Source organism: Lethenteron reissneri, chromosome 47 (assembly GCF_015708825.2).
Source record: "Lethenteron reissneri isolate LAM-NWPU_2019-01 chromosome 47, ASM1570882v1, whole genome shotgun sequence".
NCBI classification, from domain to species: domain Eukaryota; kingdom Metazoa; phylum Chordata; class Hyperoartia; order Petromyzontiformes; family Petromyzontidae; genus Lethenteron; species Lethenteron reissneri.
The window spans coordinates 7,025,949-7,049,503 of NC_083825.1; the positions used below are offsets into that span (position 1 = coordinate 7,025,949).

Consider the following 23,555-nt stretch of genomic DNA (forward strand, 5'->3'; position numbering starts at 1 on the left):
AATAACAATATCATCAAGCATCCGAAGACATCAGTTTTCAGTTTTTATTTATTTGGTATAGCCCTGTGAGCCATTCGGCTCTTGAATCGGGTGCAACCGCAACAAACAACAAAAAACGTGAACAAGAAAAACATCTTAAAGTGAGTATGTGCAAACAGAAAAATCCAGGAAAAAACTACAAAGTCTTCCAGAAAAAGCACCGTACACCAACGCTGTGCAAAAATCCCAGTGGGATGCAAGTCAAACAACAACACCAACAACCACAAGACAACTTAGATTAAAGCCATCAGTCTAACTCCGTGCTACAACAAACAAACATGGCCAAACCAAAAAACTTTTCGAAATCACCAAAATAAAACCATAAAGCAATGTAACAGTGATCATTTGAACTGTGACCGAAATTTCACAATAAACGACAAACAACATGTACCACCAAACCCTGCAGCCATAGCTGGCTGCATGAGTCACTCCACAACAGTAGGAGCATCAGTCGGAGTATCAAAAATTTCCAATGCACCTTTAAAGATCAGCACACTAAATCAAAACACAGATCATACGTTTCACCGGTCATTGTACATGGTGGTCGCACATCATCATCACCAGCAACAAAAATTAACCCGTAAAAACAAAGTTTTTCACTATAAATCCTTTATATGCGTGGCGGCTAGAGTCCTCTCGTCCTCTGGCTCGAGATGGCTGCCACCTATGGGTCAGATGATTGCCTGCCACCATTAAGCAATTGGTAATTAAATATAATTTATTTTTTCCTAAAAAGTGTAAAATTTTGGGGAAAAAAATTCACGAAAATAAATTGTCACGCACAACGAGTCTGTGTGCAAAATGTCAGCTCGATTGGATCACGGGAAGTGGGTTAAAAAACGACCGAAAGATTTGCACGGCCGTAAGCGCGCAAGCAAGCAAGCAAGTGAACTTAATATAAAGGATTTAAAAAGACAACAGCAGTATCATCATCAGCAGCAGCAAGAATAAAGCGAGCTGCATCAATAGGCACGTATAAAAAAAGAAATGATCAGCAGAATCATCATCAGTTTCAGCAACAGCGTCGTATAATAGCATCGTCGGAAGCATAATCATCAACAGCAGCATTATCCTCAGCAGCAATATCAAACAGCAGCGTTAAGTCGTCATCAGTCCACTGTTGGATAAAATCCAACTTGATCATTATATTCAGCCACGTTATGTCCACTTCCCCATTTTTGTATATGCACAGATATTGTCAAATCACTACTGGATTTGGGCCCTTTTGAACGCCGTGTGGGGTCTTGTAGGTTTATTTCGCCATACTTCACCACGCCGGTCAGTTACGGGCCGATGGTGTGGGAGTATAGACGCGGATGCATAGGAGTGCAGTACAACGTATTTTACTACACTACCCTCTACTACCCACCACGTAGCTTTGCAACCCACGTGACCACCTGTTTGTACATGGTAGTCGCACATACAAGCACTGTCCAGGGTCAAAACTCTGCTTAGCTTCTGAGATACGATGAGATCGGGTGCATTCCCGTTGATTAGTTGATGGTCAGGTCGCGAAATAACCATGGGAAATTTTGTGGCAAAGGGAATCCTTTCTTTAATTAATGAACAGTGGAACAAAAACACGAAGTCATGAATTTATTTTGAAAAGTACCATACAGCAAACACAGTGCAAAGTCAAAAACATTGACACGTTAAATCTGCATCATTGGCAATGCTTATGTGTAAAACATATATACAATCCATGCGAATTGCAGATACAGAAAATATATTCCTCTGATTTTAATCCAGTGCATAATCAGTAAATTGCATATTTGGTAAATTCTATACCGAAGGTGGAATGAAACAGATCACAATTCATAGATTGTCTTGGTAGGTGCCGCGAGAGGTGTAACCATTCAACCACTTTTCAAGATTAAATTCGCGAATAAATTCTTGTTTTAACACTGGCAAATGTAGAGGCCACAACCCAGTAAACAATGACTGATGGGCCAACATTGAGCCAACGGTTTCAGCCACATCCCAACGTTGACCCAACATTGACCCGAAGGAAGTTCAACATATATACAGACTCCAACGTTGCATGTTGAATGGTTCGTAGCTGCCGAGGCTTCATTAACCCATTACATACAACACACACAATTCGAGAAAACATGAATTCATATACACGCGATTCAGTGCACATATCGTGAGCTCATGAATCATTATTAATCTATGAATCGATGCATTACTATTCTCGAGTTGACATCAACGGCGTATTACTGCACCAGCACTTTTGTAAAAATGAATGAAAATCCAAAATAGACACCAAAGTGCTGTATAAACCAATCCGAAATTGCAGATAAATAATTCATAGGTAGATTATTCTCCGACTCCATTAGCAGTTCTGATACATTGCAGGAAATTCCACATTCATACGGCAAGTACCTAAAAAACGTATCTTATGTCGATTGCCTATCTTGGCAGAAAGCAAATACCACCTTGCCATGAATACTGCCTTACATCATCAGCAATGGTCTCTCCGCTGCTGGATTAAGGCCTCCCCACATCATCACCATCCCTCAGTCTTACGTTACCACACATTATCTCGCTTGTGTGCATAAGCTTAACCCTTTCCCGTTCCAAAAGGTCCACGTTGAGACAAAGGTTCCAAGTACACTTCCGCACGGGACAAAAACACAATTCTTGTTGAGGAAAAGCATTCATGATGCAGTGAATACCTTTAAAGGAGACATGTGCGACCAGTGTTGAATTCCATCCAATCATATACAGCTCTAATCAGGAAAATATGGTAAAACCAGTGCATGAATCACAGTAAATCCAACTGGCTAGCTGTTAAGTTGAATGATTCATATTTTTAGCATGTTGGAAAATGTCTCGAATTTCTCAGCCCCCCAATAAAATTTCATTTTAAGTCAAGCGAATGTCGTGACTTCTCTTGCTTACAGGAAATCTAGCGACCGTTTACGCGTCCTCCCCGCGGTTATGTCTGTAGGACGTCTGCGAGTGAGGTGACAGTCAGGGCCTCCTGAACGTGGCGGGCCGTGGTGTCCTGCCACGGGTAGAAGGTGATGTTGCGTCTGCCCTCCGTGAGCAGCAGCCCGTTGTCACTGAATCGGCCGGCGATGGCTCCGACGTCGAGCCACACGAAGGGAGCCACTGCCACTGCCTCCAGGGTGACCACCACCGGCGCACCAGGCACGCCACTCACGCCTGCCACCTGTGCCGAAACCACAACAGGCCCGTCGTATAACACTGTGTCATGTCTTGTTACGCCATCCCATTTTATAATCAGCCATGATCGATCCAATGAAGAACGAAAGCCCTCCCAAAGCCATTGCCATATCTGTAACAATCCATCCAGCACATGAATGCAAGCTGATTTCGTCACTCCACCTCCATGCTGGACGATTTTGTATGCGTTCTCTCACTTGGCTGCCACTGTTGTTATTTTCGACCACCATTCATCATCCATTCTAACGATGTGTCCTGCCTAAGCCTATACTTACTTTTCTTAAGTTAATTTCACTTGCATTTACACCACCAGAGGTGAAAAACTGAATAACTCACACTTTTTCTACTGTGCAGTTTTGCAACAACGGATTGGTCCAGCATTTGTCTTCATCGCAAATCTCAATCTGCACTCAATTAAAGTTACCAAACGTACAGATTTGGCTGTGACTGTCCCATAAAAAAAAAAAACTCTGCCCTGGTCTCCCAAAATATTTGTGAAAGTGTGCACATTGTGCGAGTTGTGATGTAATGTATTTGTTTTCTTTTAACCGACGTGACTTTGCTGAAAAAAAACAAAGAGTATAGTTTTAAATTTCCTGACCTGATGCTCGATTCATGATTCAGTCAAGGGCAGGGCTACTTGAGTTATAGGCGTGGTTAACAGACGAGTTGGTGGGGCTAATTTCAGAAAGAGTGGGGCTACTCACTGTGAAGCCGAGACGAGTGACTGAGTGGACAACTATCACGTTACCATACATAGCAGCCGTGACCAAAAAGATCTCCAAAATCCTTAACAAACATAAGATCCAAGTCCGATTCAGTACAGTACATAAAATCCGTGATCTAATTCCATCTGTGAAGGATGTCATCCCTGACTTGCAATACCCTGGAGTCTATAAACTGAGTTGCAGCTGTGGTGAACTTGTATTTAAGAGTTTGCATCTTGAATCCCTGCCTCACTTGATGCAGCAAATCTGGCTGTGACGGTCCCACCTGATGACGGAGACTTGTGTTGCCTCCGAAACGTCGTGATTTTATTATTTTATTTTTATTAATTTTAATTTCATTTTTTTACCTACGTGACTTTACCGAAAGAACTAAGAGTATGAATCCTTGCAGTCACGAAAGCTTCAAATCTAGAATGAGTGGACAAGGCTATCTAAATGTAGGAAGAGATGATGGAGAGAGGGGCTGCTAGCACTCACCATGTGTCCATGTTGAGCCTCCCAGAAAATTCGGTACCCTTACCCACCATACCACTTCACACAACCACAGTACATGTGTATCCTATAACTCACAGATACAACCAAACGCTGCCCGACAGTGAACACACCAACACATCCTATACCTTGTCATGAAATACCCTGCCACACCACACCACACGCTGCCACATCGCACACTGCTACAGAACACACGCTACTACTTTACACAACCATAACTAAACGTGGATGGGGTTCTCACCCCGTGTCCCTGTTGAGCCTCCCATAAATTGGGTGGGCCTTACCTTCGCTGATGAAAAAATAATAGGCTTTACCATTTTCAGTAATAATATAGGAAGTGTTAAGATGTTGCAAGGCATCAAATTAGCATTAACCACACATGCTTGTGGTAAAACATGCAAACAAATGTGCTTTAATAATGATGCATGCATCGTCCTTGACATTGATTGATCTACACCAGAGACAGGTTCCTTTATAGCCTTGTCTCCCCACCAAAGTTGGATCAGAGAACGCCAAAATGTGAATAGCTGAAAGGCAATGCAAATATTAAAGCATTAAAAGCTCGGGTTGAGCGGGTTGTATCTACGGTACCAATTTTTTTCCCGTATCAAAATAATGAAAAAAGAATACGGTCACAGAGATACTCACCTTCTTTGGTTCTTTCGGTAAAGTCACGTAGGTATAAAATAAAATGGCTTAATTCACAACGTTTCGATCGCAACACAAGCAATCATCATCAGGTGGGAAAACCACAGCAAGAATGTTTTTGCTGAAGTGAAAGAGGTTATATAGGTAAAATTTTCTTTGCTGTGGTTTTCCCACCTGATGATGATTGCTTGTGTTGCGATCGAAACGTCGTGATTTAATTTATTTTATTTTATACCTACGTGACTTTACCGAAAGAACCAAAAAGCATAGATCCCTGCAGTCACGAAAACTTCAAATCTAGATTATACTTACCTTCCACAAGAGTTTTTTTTGGGTTAGATTGCGAAAATATAAATGTGTTATTAAACCCGCCACCGCAGCCAATTATTTCCTACTCCAGCACACCGGTGTGTTGGAGAGTAAACCCACAACATTTGCAATTCGAGTACCGTGACGTTTCGCCCCAGTAATTACAACCAGCCTCATCAGGCGCCAACCAGAATTGTGTTAAATATTCTCACCTTCACAGGCCGCGCGTGCAGCCCCTGCGCGTCCTTTGGCGATGCCAGGAAGACGTGATTGCGGGGGCCGACCTGCGTGCCGTTCTCCGCCTGCAGCTGGAAAGTGACGACGCAGCGCTGCCTCGTGCAGCCGGTGCAGCGAGCGAGCAGCATCTTGATGGGCTCGCGGTGCTTTTTCACCGCGCTGCCGGCCGCGACCCACGAGGACGCGCCGACGAGCGCGCACACGGGCCGCAGGCTGCTCCACGCGTACGCCTCCACCTGGTTCGCAGCGCCGAGGGCACGGCGAGAGGATGAGCGTGTGAGATCATCATCGTCATAATTATCATTGTCGTCATCAACTGTCGTCTATTCACTGCTGGGCAAAGGATTCCCCGCGTCGGTGAGATATCACTATCGGGCTTCAGCGAATTAGGTTATATCATTGCTCCTTCAACCAGCAGTGGATAGACCATGACTGCTGCCGCTGACATTGATGATCGGGATTCCTTCAAAGAGCAGTGGACAGATCACAGATGATGATGATGAGATATTCTTCATGCAGCAGTGGACAGATCACAGATGATGATGACAATTACAAACATAAGGATGATAACAAGGAGAGGAGGCCGTCATTCAGTAGTGGACCAATCTAGGCTACGCCTAATGATGATGATGATGAGCATAAACACATTCCCTTTCCCCATCTTTACAGGAGAATACACAGGGCTCAATTTCAACCTGATATTTCCACACCCGGCAAAACCACGAGTTGTCCTCCTAGCACCTCCACGCCAAAAGGCGTCATCTGGTCCAACACCAATGGAGACTAGGCTCTAAGAAAAGCTGTCTTGGGTGTGGACCAATCAACTTCAAGGACAGTGCATATCATTATCATCATCAGAGTTGTTTCTTTCTGTTTGCATTTTGACTGCTTGTGTTGTGGTTATTGCAAACATGATGCCTTGTATAAAGGTGTCAGTTTTTGTACCAGTTGAAAAGGTAAATATATTTTTCCACTGGTAAAGGAGGTCTCATAGTATACATAAGAGTAGTCAGGTGCTTTTTTTTTCCAGAAAACATCCAGTGAGAGATTAAGCCCTGGGAATGAGTAACGCAGAGCGGCAACCCTCTCACGCACCCGCACGGCGAGGTGCAGGCCGAAGAGTTGGTCGTTGACGGCGTATATGACGAGCTCGCCGCCGTCCAGGAAGCCGATGGGCAGCACGGGCGAGAAGAAGTCACGAGCAAAGTGGTGAAGCATCTTCCACTTGCCGCCGTACTCTTGAGCACAGCGCCAGCACGAACAGCATAAGCGCACAGACACGCACGAGCGTCCGACGCTACGTACGTCGTATAAGATAAAGGTGCAGCCCTACAAAATACTTGCTCATGCCACTGCTTATAGAAGGGCCTCTTTGAGAGGAAGCTTTTGAGAACTCCTCTATTCGTAAGAAACGTTTTTGGGTTAGATCGCGTTATTTGTAAATGTGTCGTAGACCTCCACCACCCGACACGGCCAATCAGCAAAAAAAGTGTCACGTTGACAAAAGACAAATAGTTCACTATTTTAACCCACCGGTGTGTTGAAGAGTGAATCCACAACATTTACAATTTTTGAGTACGACGTTTCGCTGATAATGAAATCCAGCATCATCGAGCAATTTGCCAGAATGGTGAAGCCCTGACTTGCTCCCGGTCTATTCGGCCTATGCTTTCATGCTGGCCAGGCGCCTTGGAATAGGTGGCAGTCCCCATATTTTACACCAGCGCATGCGACCTGCCGATTGGCTAACTGTTGTGTACCCATTTGTACTGCTCGGTGGACAGAGGCAGAAGGATTTAAGCAACTTTTCCGCATTGTTTAAAATGCCATGCTGGAGGAGATCAAACCGGCAACCTCTGTATTTGTAAGATGGGTGTGTTTACCGATACACCATGGTAGTAACCCTACGTAGTGCACAACGTGTATATTGAATGCAATGATCCCCTTATAATGAGTAGAATTTTTCCATGCACACCGACGCCTTTTGCAAACCGCTTTAAACGCAGGCGAGGAGGAGTTTCCGCACTCACCCAGAGAAGACCAGGAAGCTCCCTGCCAGATGTCGTTGAGCTGCCAGTACAACGCCCCCATTGTGTGACCCTCACCAGAGATCACCTCACTCCGGCTCCGTCGGTAAAACTCCGTCTCGCTCTTTACGCACTGTGCCTGCATCACCTGTAAGCAAACACGAGTCGGCACGGGCAGCCCCTAATTTGCACAAGGCAGCGCAGCGAGAAGGTGGACTGAACGAGATGACCTGCGATAGCAGGCGAAATAAGTATAACCCGTAAAAACTAAGTTTTTCACTCTAAATCCGTTATATGCGTGGCGGCTAGAGTCCTCTCGTCCTCTGGATTGAGATGGCTGCCACCTATGGGTCAGATGATTGTCTGCAGTATTAAACAATTGGTAATTAAATATTTAATTTGTTTTCCCTAAACAGTGTAAAATGTTTGAAAATTTTTTTCAGGAACATTGTCTCGCACAACGAGTCTGTGTGCAAAATGTCAGCTCGATTGGATCACGGGAAGTTGGTTAAAAAACGACCGAAAGGTTTGCACGGTCGTAAGCAAGCAAGCACGCAAGCAAGCAAGCGAACTTAATATAAAGGATTTAAAAATATATTCGCCTGTGGAGGACGCGGGGATCGATCCCGCGACCTTTGGCATGGGAAGCGAGGGCGCTACCAACTGCGCTACTCCGCCACGGCCTGTGGAGGGGTTACGCTCTGGGCTCTTATACTGTGACGTTCAGCCAAAGCCATGAATGCGTTCTATTTGAATATATGTAAAATAAAAAAATTTTGCCTAAAAAGTGTAAAATTTGGGGAATTTTTTTTCACGAACAATAATTGTCTGGCACAACGAGTCTGTGTGGAAAATGTCAGCTCGATTGGATCACGGGAAGTGGGTTAAAAAACGATCGAAAGATTTGCACGGTCCTAAGCAAGCAAGCAAGCACGCAAGCACGCGAACTTAATATAAAGGATTTAAAAAGGGCATGTGCACCGTCTCGCCGCCTCGTCCGTATCGTTTGTTCCGTCCGAACGTTGTGCACCTGGGACAGGTAAAGGGTGAGCTGGAAGGCACAGAGCGGATCGCCGGTGGCCGGTAGGGGGAAGTGACGCGCGATCTGCTGCAGGATCTGCTCGTTTCCTTGCCCGTGGTGCTGCCGGTGCTGCATGAAGGAGCTGTTGAAGGACCAGTCGCTTTTCTCGGACACCTGCGTTCGACATCGCGCAGTGGCGGCATTCGTAAAGTGAAACTGAAATTCCCGAAGTGGGGGCGGCATGATACTGCGTCAGCTACACGTGGCGCACACTTCTCTGGCGACGGGGGCCCGTGTGTGTATGTTGAACTTCTTTTGCACCGTACGTGGGAAACTGTGCTAATCATGAGGTGCGGGTGTGAACATGCGCCCATCTGCCACGTGACTAATAACCGCGGGGAACAACCCAAACTTCCAAAGTATGGCGGCGGCGCGCCCCTAGTACCCACCTCCAGCTCAGCTGTTTGTTGTCCTGCCCCCGCACCTCCGATGAGCATGTACGGTGTGAAAGAAGTTCAAAATCCATACGCACATACGGCTGGCACCTGGAACAGCCCGACCGGCACACACCTGCGCCAGCGTGCTGAACGACGGCCAGGACTGGAAGCCGTACTCGGAGACGAAGCGAGCGCGCGGGTAGCGGCTCCAGTCCCAGCAGTCGGCGCCGTACTCGTAGTAGTGCGTGTCGCCGTAGTGCGCGTCGTACGGGTCGCGTGCCACCCAGCCCTCGCTCTCCGACTCGGCGCCGTTGGTGGGGCTCGACGCGAGGAACGGGCGCGTGGCGTCCTCCTGCGTGCGATGACGACGGCGGCAGAGAGAGGGGACCAACGCGTCGTTGTAAATGCTGTGGGCTTACTCCTCCAACACGCCGCTGTGCTAAACGTGACAAACCTTACTATTTGGCTGTGTCGGGTGGTGGCGGCTTAAACGACACATTTATAGTTACGCGATCTAACCTATTATGAATAATATTGGTCGCGAATGCCTACTACTACTACTACTACGTGTTACACTGGGGATGAACGCACCGGCACCCAGAGATTTTCGTCCTCAGTGGGAATGTCACTCGGCTCTCCACTGCTGCCACCATGGTGTGGAACTTGTCCCCCAGCCACCTGTGCTGTTGACTTCCCGGCCCTGTTCAGTTGCAAGACCTTCCTTGGTTACTTCTGCCTAAAATCGACCGCCTCGTTCTCTCTATAATATATATCGCCACTGTTTCTGTACAGCGTCTTGAGATACTGCCATATTTGGAATACATATTTGAGTCCATGGATCTCTATCTAACTCTATGGCTCCCTATTTAAATCTATGGGTATATGCATTGAGTCTATAGGTCCTTAAGTGAGTCTATGGGTTGATTGTGAGTCAGCGTGTCTCTATGCAATTCCTTCGTTTCTCACTCAATATTTTCCGGGTCACTGGTAGAAAGTAGGCGGCACGTGACTATTCGTAGCAGCAACAGCCATATAATTTTATTTTTTTACCAGGTAAGATCCATTGAGCTATATTGCTCTTTTTACATGCTTTTTTAACTCACTCTGTCTGTTGTTGTTGTCGTTGTAAATTTTTACCCACTTCCCAATGTGGTATCGACTGCAAACTTGGTATACTTATGTCATACTGATGACAATACTATATTCTATCATAACAAAAAAATATATATATATTTTAAAACATAATTTTTTATATGTTATGTTTCGGCTTGGGTCTAATTGTCCACGGTAAACTGACGTTGGCTGTAAATCACCACGGTCCCTTACGTTATGACAAGCTTCGGGGCCCACTTCCTGGAGTCGTGGAGTTCTGCCATTACTAGTACGGTATATTTCATGAAAACGTGTTTTTAAAAAAGTATTTTTAAATATTACTTATTCAGAAGTGACCTGGCCACAAACGATAGCTCAACGAAGTGGCTTATTAAGCGGAAATTTATAGCAGCCAAATACTCTAAACGCCTCTCTCTAAATGTGAAGGGGAAAACCGGAGGACCCGGAGAAAAATCCACACGACCACGAGTAGGATATGCAAACTCCAAATATACAACAGACGTCAGGGTCGGGATCGAACCCACGACTTTCTGTATACTAGGCGAGGTAGTTAACATCTCGCCACCGTGGTGTCCAGCGAGAGGTATAGTGGATGTGGCATGGAAACATTCCGACGTTGAAATTACGCCCTGAACCTCCTGCTACATGAAGACACTTGGCCATTACCTTAAGAAAAGGAAATAAAAACGAGAGTCATTTTGCACCGTGTGGGCGGAAACCGGCGAGCCTGCAGAAGTTCGAGCCACTCGCCTGCATCACGGCCGCGCGCACTGTGCCCACGTAGAGCTGCACGTACTCCTTGTGGAAGCGCGCGTAGTCGGCCGCCGGGATGTGGAACCAGTTGGTGGAGAGCGCCGCCTCATTCTCGTTGTTGGCGCTCCACACGACCACGCTCGGAAAGCGCTTCAGCCGGCGCGTCTGCTCGTGAAAGGCATTGGAAAACTTTTGAACGGCACGGTCGTCGTCATCAGTTCGGGCTGCGATTTTGGCACGGTTACTTGATGGGGTGCCGCAGTGGCAAGATGTTTTCTCCCTCGCCTGGTATGCGGGAGGTCATGGGCTCGATTCCGACCCTGGACGCCTGTTATACATTTGGACATGGTATGTTCTCGCCGTGGTCGTGTGGATATTTCTCCAGAGTGCTCCGGTTTTTGCCCGCCACATTTAGATTCAACGTAGTTTAGATTATTTGGCTGCTGTAAATTTCTACGTGATAAACCACTTTGTTGAGCCATCATTTGTGGCCAGGTCGCTTATGAAAAAGAGCAAATAGCTCAGTGGGCTTTACCTGCTAAAAAAAATCTAAGTTAAATTCACAGCCATGGTGCAGGAAAAACAACAAGAATTCATGGGAATGCCACAGAATAAGTTGGGGCGTCTCTCCATCTCTGAGAGAAAAAGCACACACACGCCCACGCACAAGCGAAGAGAATGCTCAAACCCTGACACAGACATGCGACTGCGTAGATTTTCCCAATTGTGCTGTTCAGATCTCCGATGCACATGGCAGCAGAACGCAGGACATTGCAATAAATGTGCCGAAAACACATCGGAGACCTTTCAGAGGCAGCTAAAGAGAAACCTCGCTCGACCACCTCTGTGGGATCTCGTGTCACGAGTCTCACCTGCTGCAGCACCTCGGTGTTGACGGAGCTCAGGACGTCGGCGTCCGTTGGGTAGAGAGCACAGGCAAACATGAAGTCCTGCCACACCTGCCAGAGTGGAGATGGGACATGTCTGTAAAGATTACGACAAAGGGCAATCGTGGCTGGCAAATGTCAACAGTTGCTGCACCGTTTTTTATTGCAGCAAAAAAGGATTGACCAAATCTGCAGAAATCTGATCGGTGCCTCCCACAGTGAGCGACTGGAATGGCAATAACCAACTCAATCAGATCACAGACAGAGGTCACGTGACTAACCGAGGTCATTTGTCCACCTGTTGAAAAATGTAGGTGTCCAATCTGGATGGAGCATACACATTCACGATGTATTGCTTCACGAATTACGAATGTTTATCGTTAGATTTATGTTTTTGTTCTATTAATGTGATAACTTTATCACTCTGCACCTCCTCTGTAGCTGCTCATAGTAAATGCGCTGCTAGCCATGGTTGCCATAAAACTGCCCCAGTGACTTATGAGCTTTGCAGTGTAAGAAGTGATTGAGAATGGCTGTAGTTATAAAAGCGTTGTCATGTCAAACAAATTCCCCTCGAGCGCCACTAAGATGCATGTAGTGACGGATGTTGTTTCGAAGTGGCAGTACTCATGTGGTTACAGGGAATACAACATTAACTCACGGGCTGGGTACAGTCCAAAGTCGTAGGTTCCCCATCTATGATTATAATAATTATCATTCCATTTATTTACCCGAAAAAGCATCACCGAGTCTCAAGACTCTTTTTAAGGAGGGTCCTGCCAAGTTTTCGAGCAGGGAATGATGTTGCTGTGTGTGCAATCCCATCGAATGTAGTTTTTTTAAGCTATGGGAGGCAACCATGTATCCCGGAGAAGACCCATGGAGCCGTGTCAGGAATCGCACTCCCAACATTTCATGCTGGGCCATTGTTGGTCCATAGTTGCAACATACGTGCCGACGCTGGCCCAACGTTGCACGCTTACTGGGCCAGGACCTTCTTGCTGCGAGGCACGAGCATTACCACGACGCCACTCTGCCGCCCACCCCTGATCAGCAACGTGGGGGCGGGGGGGGGCTTCCTCGTTTGCTTCTCGTTTTTTATTTGTGCGATGCATCGTCCTACAAACGCAAACGATGCGGCGCTCACCATGATGCCCAGCTCGTCGCACGTCTCGTAGAACGCGTCCGTCTCGTAGACGCCGCCCCCCCACACGCGCAGGGCGTTCATGTTCGCGTCCGCGGCCGACTGCAGCAGGTTGCGCAGCCTGCACATGCCATCACACGCAGCTTGGCCGTCAAGCAACAGGAGCGTCGATCATCGAGCAAGAGGAGCATCTAAAATCCAGCAGCAGGAGCATCGATCATCAGCCAACAGGAGCATTAATCAATGAGCAACAGAAGCATCGATCGTCAAGCAACAGAAGCATCGATCGTCAAGCAACAGGAGCGTCGATTGTCAAGCAACAGAAGTGTCGATCATCGAGCAACACGAGCATCGATCGTCGAGCAAGAGGAGCATCGATAATCCAGCAACAGGCGCATCGATAGTTGGGCAACACAAGCATCGACTGATCCTGATGAGAATTAAATATTTGAACGACAAAAAATTAAGATGACCAGTTTTGAAAGTGTACAGAGATCGGTGGGAGTCACGTCGAGGCTTTGACATGAAATGTTAATGAAAACATTAAATGTTGTTTTCTCTAGAAATTCCCCTTTTTATTAGTGGGGTGTCTTTAAGCGTATTCATAATCTTAGTTTTTTTTTTTTCGGTAAAGGAAGCTTGTGTTGCCTCCGAAACATCGTGACTTTTATTTTATTTTTATTTTACTTTAATTAATTTAAAAATTTTACCTATGTGACTTTACCGAAAAAACCTAAGAATATGAATCCTTGCAGTCACGAAAGCTTCAAATCTAGAATGTCTATAAGCGCATCGCTGTCCTCCATGACTCTGAGTAAGCGGCCTGTGGTCGAGGTTGGTGGAGGAGGGGGGGGGGGGGCTCGCCCACCGGCCAGGGGTGACACGGGTGTGGAAGGAGTCTGCTGGGATCCAGTTGGAGCCCTTGAGGAACACGGGCCTCCCGTTGATGCGAAAGTAGAAGCTGAGCCCCGGTGAGTCCGGCACGGGTTCCTGCACGAGCTCCACTGTGCGGAAGTAAACCTGACAAACGACACGTGCAGAGAGAGTAGGGGGGTGGCGGGGGGGGCAGGGAGGGAGACGTGGAACATAACGAGAACATACGCAAGGTTACGAAGGAGAGGGGGTCATTCGGTCCGCCCGGCTCGTTACGTTGTTGGTTGCAGATTAATGCGAGAATCTCGTCGAGGGGTGTCTTGAAGAGTCCCAAACGTATCAAGGTACAGTTCGATTTAAAGCTTTCGTGACTGCAGGGATTCATCTTCTTGGTTTTTTCGGTAAAGTCACGTAGAATGGAAATAATAAAATAATAAAAATAAAACATAATGAAATAATTCTCATGACGTTTCGGCTACAACGCAAGCAGCCGTCCTCAGGTGAAGTCCAATGGCTGGTTGTTTGTTGTAAACAAGACGACTCTTATTCTTGGTTCTTTCGGTAAAGTCAGGTAGAAAGGAAATAATAAAATAATAAAAATATTAAACAATTATTGTTACAAATATAAAACAATGATTGTTTTATTTTTATTATTTTATTATTTCCCTTCTACGTGACTTTACCGAAAGAACCAAGAAGATGTACCAAGGTACAGTTCGCCGATCGTGCCCCCCGTGGCGTGACCATTCGCGGTTGGCCGCGAGACGGCGAGGTTCCTGAATGCATCGTAACTGTACTGCTCGCGATGATGCTGCCGCGGAAGAACACACGCCACCATCTTGTCTCCATCTTGTCTCACAAGTGGCACATCGCGGGTCGCAGGTCACGTGGTGTTCCCAGCCTCCAGTGAGGAGGCAGTGAGCTTCAGCCGCACGCTTTTTTTCCCTACGTAATTTGTTTTCACTCTATACATTTACCGTAAAAGTGATATTTTGCACCAGAAAATATTAATTATATTTAGCATTCAAAATGCTTTCTGTTTCATGTTTGGGTTGATGTAGGGTAACATAAAACAAAAGGAGGGATGGGTGTTGTATTACGAACCGTAAACCAAACGCTCGTTTTCCCATTTGCACCTGGGGGTTTGCGGATCGCAGATTTGCCGATTGCGGCGATTTTCAAGAAAGCAACCCCCGTGATGGACAAGGGTTTTGTGATGGAACATCGCAAAGTAAATACATCATTTTGAATCTAATCGCGGCCATGAATGATAATTTATTAAATTACAAAGGGGGAAACTCCCTTACATGCCGAACATATTAGGATGTTTCAAAAGTAAAGATAACCTTAATTTTTTATTTAAAGCTTTCGTGACTGCAGGGATTCATATTCTTGGTTCTTTCGGTAAAGTCACGTATTTGTATTATTTTATTATTTCCCTTCTACGTGACTTTACCGAAAGAACAAGAATATAACCTTAATTACCCTTGAATTCTATGTCTGTGCCAATTTGTTAAACATTGCGTGATAAATGGGGCCTGACTGTGGCACATCTGCAATAGATGGCAAATGCATCAAATGATAAGCGATAGCTCCACCCATGCACAACTGCAAATAAGAACCGAAGCAAGCTGTCACTTACTTTTTGTCCACTGGGCGCATAACAGCAAGCACATTTTTTTATATGAAGAATGAATCGAAAATTTGGTGACGATTAATCGAATCGGGATTGTGGTCAAACCATTACATTCCTGGTATGCATCGTGGCGGACCAGCCGTGTGGTAATGACAAACGATGTGTGCACATCTCACCATGGTGTCTGCTGCCAGGATGACGCCCCCATCGAGTAAGATCTGGGCTGTTGTGTGGTAACCACTCTGGTTTCCATCCCCTCGGGGCCACCACATCTTCAGGTTTGTTCCGTTCTGCATGTATAAGCACACACACACACAAAGATCCACCCCCCCTGTCACCATAACAGAATGTTGGGGCAGGCGCTGTTAGTGACTTGAAGGCCAGCACGGCACACGAGGAGGTGGGTGGCCAGCACAATGCCCGGCCGCCCTTGCCTCTCCAGTGGCGACGTTTACACACCGTACCAGCTACTCATTCGAGGCTGAGTCGACCTAGGAGAGGCCAAGGATTGGTTCAAATATTCGCAACTGTTATTGGCCGTGAGCGGGAATAGAACTCGGGTCGTCGGGTTCATAGCGCAGTGCGCTAACCACTGCGCCACCGCTCACGCGCACACGCGTGCACGGCGGCACACCTGTGCGAGGAGGAAGGAAACGTGCACGGGGCTGGTGCCAGGCGAGAGCGACACGTTGTAGGAGAAGGACGTCTTGAGCTCCAGCACGGACACGCTGACGGCTGCCTCCACCTTCTGGTTTCCCAGCAGATCCACGTGCGCCTCCAGCTCCAGGGACCACCGTCCCCACGGTCCGTCTGTGGTCATCATCATCATCACCAAACCTCATCATCATTGTCACCAATCATCATCATCGTCACCAATCCTCATCATCATTGTCACCAATCATCATCACCAAACCTCATCATCATTGTCACCAATCATCATCAATCCTCATCATCATTGTCACCAATCATCATCGTCACCAATCCTCATCATCATTGTCACCAATCATCATCACCAAACCTCATCATCATTGTCACCAATCATCATCATCAATCCTCATCATCATTGTCACCAATCATCATCATCACCAATCCTCATCATCATTGTCACCAATCCTCATCATCATTGTCACCAATCATCACCAGCAGCAGATCGATCCACTACTGAACAATCAACCTAGCACGCGATTTTTGTTAACACGTATGCTTTTGCGACCGATATAATGGGTCATAATTAATTTTTGGTCAGATCGCCGCGTGAGTAAATTGCCGACGTGTGTCGTAGGCCCTCGTCCACCAAACAAATACATGTCATTGTCACGTGAACGAGCGTGTGCTCGGAGTGCAATCCACAACATTTAACAATCCTCTTTAGCGCTGTTAAACAGTGCCGCCTGCCGTTCGTGTATATCACGCACTCCCATGGCCGTTTGGGGTGAGCGGGCTGCGGGTGAGACAACCATCGGGGAGAAGTCCGCCGGCTTCTTCACCTCACCGAGTGGAGAAGGGATGACGGCCAGGTCGAGGAGGCGTGCCAGGTCGTAGGCTTCCAAGCGCACACTCCTCCAGATGCCCTGCGTGGCGAAAGCAGGGCCCCAGTCCCAGCCAAACGAGCACTGCTCCTGTTCACAGCCCCAACGATACAAGAGGCCCACTCAGCTATGTAGCTCTTTTTCAGAAGCGACCTGGCCACAAATGACAGCTCATCGAAGTGGCTTATCACGTGAGAATTAATAGCAGCCAAATACTCTAAAGGCGTGATGTTGATTCTAACTGTGGAGGCAAAAAACGGAGGACCAGGAGAAAAATCTACACGACCACGGGGAGAGAGAGAGACATGCAAACTCCAAATATACAAGCTTCAAGATTGGGATCAACCTGACAACCTCCTGTATACCAGGCGAGGTAGTTAACATCTTGCCACCGCTGCGTTGGAGGAGGTAGCAGTGGTAGTAGAGGCAAATAAGGAGTTGATGTCGGTTGTGGTGGTGATAATCGAGGCAACGGTGATGGCAGTGGAGGTGATGCAGGAGGAGGCGATGGCGGTGTCGGTGTTGGCGGAGGTGGCGCAGGCAGAGACACGCACGCGCATATGAGGAGGTGGAACAAGAGAAGCGAGCGAGCGAGGTGCTGCGCTCACCTTGCGAATGTAGTTGACGTGGCACTCGCCGTGCTGCTCGGGTGGAGGGCACGCGGGGGGCACGGGCCAAGCGGGGTGCTCGTGCGCGCGTCCCGACGCGTAGCGCGGCGCCGACTCGAACGCCACCGTCAGCAAGTTCGTCGCGCCCTCGCCGTCCTTGAGCAGGCCGCTCACCACAAATTCCTGCGCCGCACAGAGTAGCGGACGCCGCCTTCGTAGTTTAACAAGTAGTAGGCTTTCGTGTAAATATAAATGTTGTGTCGTTAACCACGCCACCAACGGATACAGCCAATTAGTAAGGTTTGTCACGTAAATATAACGAGCCAATTAGCTACTAGTTCAGCACACCACTATATTGGTGTGCAAACCCACAACAATTACAATTTGAGAACGACGTTTCGCTGGTGATTAAAACCAGCTTCAGCAGGCGATTTGCCAGAATTGTGAAGAAGTCTTCCTGTTTCGGTCTTGAATAGAGTAGAGGTGATGTCATTACTGTGAGCCTAACAGGTGCACAGACCAGAGGGGGGTTAATGTAATAGCTGCAATGCTACATGGGCTGAGGCTAATTCAGGCCTAGCGGTAACGCGTTCGCCGCTTGTTGTCGCAGAGGTGAAAGGTTCGAATCCAGCAGCTACCCTGGTTATTACTGCGGGTGCCTTATTTGTAAAAAAAATATTTGCTGTCTCCTATAGTTCGTAAATGTATCTTTTTTCTCGTTTAATACATTTTCTATTTTTATGTTTTAGTATTAATGCGATGGCGCTTTCAGTGGCAAAAATAAAATTGACTTATCTTCACTGTGGATGTTAAATAGCCCACGTTACTTAACAGGGATTATACATATATCTCAATTATCGCCTCCAACTGCAACAACTTCACAGGACCCTCCTAAAAGAGAGTCATGAGACTCAGTAAGTTAACAAGCATTATAAAATAGGAATAATTAAAAGTAATTAACAACCTTGTATACGGACAACAACCAACCAATCCTAAATAAACAAGAAAAAATGGACACCTGGACAAACTATATACACAAGCTCTATGGCGCCGCGAGAACTCCTGCAGAAAAAGACCAACAGATGTCGAAAGACGCTCTACACATTTTAACATCAGAAGTAGAACATGCAATCAAAACAGCTAAGTTAGGCAAAGCATGCGGGCCCGACACAATCCATGTAGAATTGCTCAAACTATTAGACAGTAACAATATACGACAACTGACTAATTGGTACAATCAAATATACATTGGCAATAAAATTCCATCCGACTGGCTACAATCCATTTTTGTGGCCATACCAAAGAAAGCAACAAGCCGGAAATGCGAGGACTACAGACTGATAAGCTTGATGAGCCACGTGCTGAAAGTCTTCCTGAAGGTGATCCAACAGCGCATACGCTCCACATGCGAAAATGCATTGAAGAACACACAGTTTGGCTTCTGCAAAGGACTAGGCACAAGAGAAGCAATCTTCTGTCTACAGATACTACTACAGCGATGCTACGAACATCAGAAAGAAGTGTACACCTGCTTCATAGATTACGAGAAAGCCTTTGACTCAGTAGACCACGACCGACTAGCAGCTCTATTAAAACAACTGGGACTAGATAAAAACGACATCAATTTCATCATTGCTCTTTATTGGAAGCAAACAGCCCAACTCCGATATGACAACGAATTGACAGACCCAACACCAATACAAAGAGGTGTACGACAAGGCTGCCCACTTTCACCCAGTCTTTTCAACATCTACTCGGAGCAGATTTTTGATCGAACACTAGCAGATAAAAACATTGGTATTAAAGTTAATGGACAATACATCAACAACATCAGATATGCAGACGACACTGCACTGCTGGCCGATTCGGAACAAGACCTACAACAAATCTTGGACGAGGTTGCCACAGAGAGTCAAATATGGGGCTTACGAATTAATAAAAAGAAAACAAGGGTTATGAAGGTCAGCCGAACTACAAGCGAAATAACAATCAAGCTTGGCAGTGAAAAATTGGAACAAGTACACCGATTTAAATACCTTGGTGTAATCATTGACGATCAGTTGAACCATGAAGTCGAAATCAAGAGCAGAATTGAACAAGCAAGGCAAGCATTTATTAAATGGAAAACACTCCTTGCAGACCGCAACTTTAGTACATCACTGAAACTGCGCACACTGAAATGCTACATCTGGTCAATTTTGCTGTACGGAGTAGAGACGTGGACACTGACAACAACAGCAACAAAAAGGCTCGAAGCTTTCGAGATGTGGCTGTATCGAAGAATGCTGAAAATCCCATGGACAGCCAAACCACCAATACACAAGTTCTGCAAGATATGGGCACTGACAGGCAACTGCTGAAGACCATCATTAGCAGGAAGTGTTACTACCTAGGCCACATAGCCCGAAACGACCACAAATACCAGCTATTAAAGCAAATCCTGGAAGGAAAAATCGAAAGGAAAAAACGACCAGGACGGCCAAAAACGACATGGCTCAGTAACATCAAAACATGGCTACAATTAACAACAGCACAAACTCTACACGCCGTGCTAAACCGGGACCAATATCATCGTGAAGTCGCACACGCCGTTAGGCAGCACTAAAGAAGAAGAAGAACAACCCTGCGTCAATCCAGTGCTGGATTAAGGCCTCTTCACAACAGGTTGTTATTTTATTATTTCCCTTCTATGTGACTTTACCGAAAGAACCAAGAAGATGAATCCCTGCAGTCACGAAAGCTTTAAATCGAAATGTTTGACCATACTTCACCACTGTATACAAGCTCACGCACCACTGGTTGACAAAAAGAAACACCTGAAATTTTTCAGCGGTTTCTCTCTAATGGTGGAAACGATGGTAGTCCCATCCACGCCATTCCGTGAACACACTCACCTCACCAGTGCTCCCGGCAGTGGCGCGCGTGAAAGCGTGTTACACATTTCATCCTTGTAGCAGCAGCGGCTTTTGGCTGGCTATCAAACAAAGACAGTCACCGCATTGCGCACATTCAGATGCACTTCTGTGGCCGTCTGGAACGCTCTTCCTTCCGATATCAGGAAGTCGCTGGAGCTACGTACTTTTAAATCTAAATTGGAATCGAATTTCTTTAGAACTGCTTTTTGTGTTTAATTTGTTGTCCTTCCCCCACACCCACGACTAGGACGGTTGGCTTCGTACGGTGCGATAGAAGCTCAACGTACATACATACGTACAAAACTCCCGCACAGCCAGCAGGAGCCAGTACTCACGTAGGAGATGAACATGTTGTCCGTGCGTCCCAGCACCACCCCGTTGAGAGAGACGGTTGCCACCGTATCCACCCCTTCAAACACAAGCACCGCCTTCTGACGGTTCCTGCGACACACAGAGATCCCCCCCCACCGTGGAGGGCACGTGCTGTTAGCGAGCACCCATCCATTATAAGACTGGCAAGGTACACGAGGGGGTGGTGGCGTGGCCAGAACCGCGACACCAAACTGTCGTTGTCTCCCCAGTCCTGATGTTTGCGCATTGCACCAGGTACTCATTTATAGCTGAGTCGACTTGAGAGAAATCCAGGGCCGCCTGCCCTATGCAGCTCACTTCTGGTCGCTGCTTTCTTCTCTCGTCTCCCTCTCTTCCGTCCTCTCTCATGACCCTCTCTCTCATCCCTGACAGCCTGGCTCTGTCGATCCTTCTCCTCCCCATCCTGCCTGATGCTCCACGTTTCTTCCCACTGTTCCTCGTTTCTTCCTGCCGCTGATCTACGACTCATCGTGCCCTCTTTGTCTGTCTTGACTACCCTAGCCGTGCTGTGCTGTGGGTAAAAATGTTTCACGATTACTAAACCACGAAATGTAATAAAATAATTGTTTTTTTACCCTTTTATCTGGCAACAAAACTGACACCTTTTTTTACAAGGAGTCATGTTTGCATTGACCACAATACCTGCGGTCGGAATGCAAACAAAAAACACAACTCTGATAATGTATGCACTGTCCTTGAAATTGATTGGTCCACACCCGAGACAGCTTTCCTTAGAGCCTAGTCTCACATGGTGTTGGACCAGATGACGCCAAAAGCCGCACAACTCAATGACAATGCACCATCAGAGTATGAGAGCTCGGGGTAAGCATTTACACCTATTATCATATTTTGCTACTGGCAAAGGAGGTTCCAATGAGGTCACTATATTTAAATTAACTCGACACGTGGTTGGTAACCAGGACAGAATGGTTCTCACTGCAATGGTATCGGCACGGTGAAGTTGCGCTGGTAGGTCCAGTCCTGCCTTGATATCCAGCGGTACACATCATCGTTGAACCTGTAATAGGGGTCCTGCGGAAGGCGGGGTTCAAAGTTGGAAGAATGATACGTTAGTGAGAGACTGACATATAACGATTTGACTAAAACTCTATTATTAGTATGCTTATGATACACACATCGAATTACATGCATAAAAGTCGATGATTATAAGATTGCTAAAATTGCTCTTAAATATAAGCGTTGTGAGCTGAGAGTCTCAGCACAGTCACCAATACTGCACACAAAAAACATCATTACATGTACAGTTCTGCATTTAATTTGCCTAAATGTCCAACTATGAGAAATTAAAATATTGGCTTGACTGTCACACGATGAACAAATATCACAGAGCGGCTGGCAAAGTGTTGCTTCCTAATGTGTGGTGAGAGATGGTGGTCACTTGCAGGGATCTCGAAAGAAGCTCTGTAATCTCCACTTCTGTGGGTTACACTACTTTAGGAGAGATTGGAATGGATACGGAACTTTGTCCATTGAAATAACGCATGCACAATTCGGATACAATTGGGAAAATGTAAAATTATATTTTATTTTATTCCAGTATGACATGTTAGTGGCCGTCCATAAATGACGTCACGCACCTTAGGGGGGGAGGGTCAGACATTTGTGACGATGTGTGACGAGGGGGGGGGGGTGAGAAATGTGACGTCACATCAAAATGCGCAACTTTAAATAAATATAGACAACACGTTCTACTTAAATAGACTTTTTAATAAATGTTTTCTCCTACAACATCAGAGTGCAGCGCCACATTAAATACGCACTGCAATGACAATAGTTTAAAGCGATTTGAAGCATGTTTTATTTTTGGGGGGGGGGGGCAGAGCTTTGTGACGTCATATTTGAGGGGGGGTCTGACTTTTTGTAACGCCGTGTGACTATGGGGGGGGGGTCAAAAATCGTCCAAAATCGCGTGACGTCATTTATGGACGCCCCCTTACGTTGTGGACAATAGAGTGAACAAATGAAAAACAATACAAACAAAACTGTGGTAAAGCCGAGACGAAAAACTAATAATAAAAACACCTGCCCTGACCCCTCCTCCCCCAAATGTCTCCACTCCAGCCCAGGTGTCACGCACCTGTATGATCCCTGCTGCCATTAGGTCCTGGTGCACGCAGCCTGGCACCGTGGCTCTGACGCTCACTCGGCCCTGCCTACTCTCCGCCGTCCACTCGGATCCTCCGAGGTCGTGGGTCTCCGTCAGAGTGGTCCCCGGGGAACTTCGGGGGCGGTGTGGCCGGCTTGACATCACCCCGAGTACTCCCATTGAAGTGCACAGCATCAGCGATAGCAGCAGTGGAGAGAGCATGGTTGGGGGTGGTGGGCAGGGGGTGTTAGCTCGGGGTCTAGGGGGATCTACTTGGGTCCCCGTAGACTGCAGACTGGGACTCTAATCCCAGCGTTGGGACTCAGGGCGTGGACTTCACGTGACTTGCTGGACGTGACGTCAGGCGTTGGGGCGGGCAGCACTTGGAGCTGTCCTTGGTGCCAGACGAGAGGTTTTTTGTGTTGCATACTTCCAATGGCTGGTTGAGTGTTGTTTGTTGTTAGCAAGACGACTCTTATTCTTGGTTC

General features: G+C 46.7%; 1 protein-coding gene across 1 annotated transcript; it reads right to left on the reverse strand.

The window, feature by feature from the left end:
- Positions 1–273: 273 nt before the first annotated feature.
- MANBA (mannosidase beta) lies at positions 274–23,431 on the reverse strand. Its single transcript, XM_061571079.1, has 17 exons — positions 23,059–23,431; positions 21,898–21,992; positions 20,924–21,029; positions 17,674–17,856; positions 17,029–17,155; positions 16,171–16,346; positions 15,713–15,826; positions 13,896–14,047; positions 13,031–13,148; positions 11,869–11,955; positions 10,994–11,161; positions 9,264–9,482; positions 8,703–8,867; positions 7,676–7,820; positions 6,741–6,883; positions 5,621–5,881; positions 274–3,217 (listed from the first exon to the last, which is right to left on the reverse strand). The coding sequence occupies exons 1-17, from the start codon at positions 23,287–23,289 to the stop codon at positions 2,981–2,983; spliced, it is 2,727 nt and encodes a 908-aa protein (XP_061427063.1). The 5' UTR covers positions 23,290–23,431; the 3' UTR covers positions 274–2,980.
- Positions 23,432–23,555: the final 124 nt, after the last annotated feature.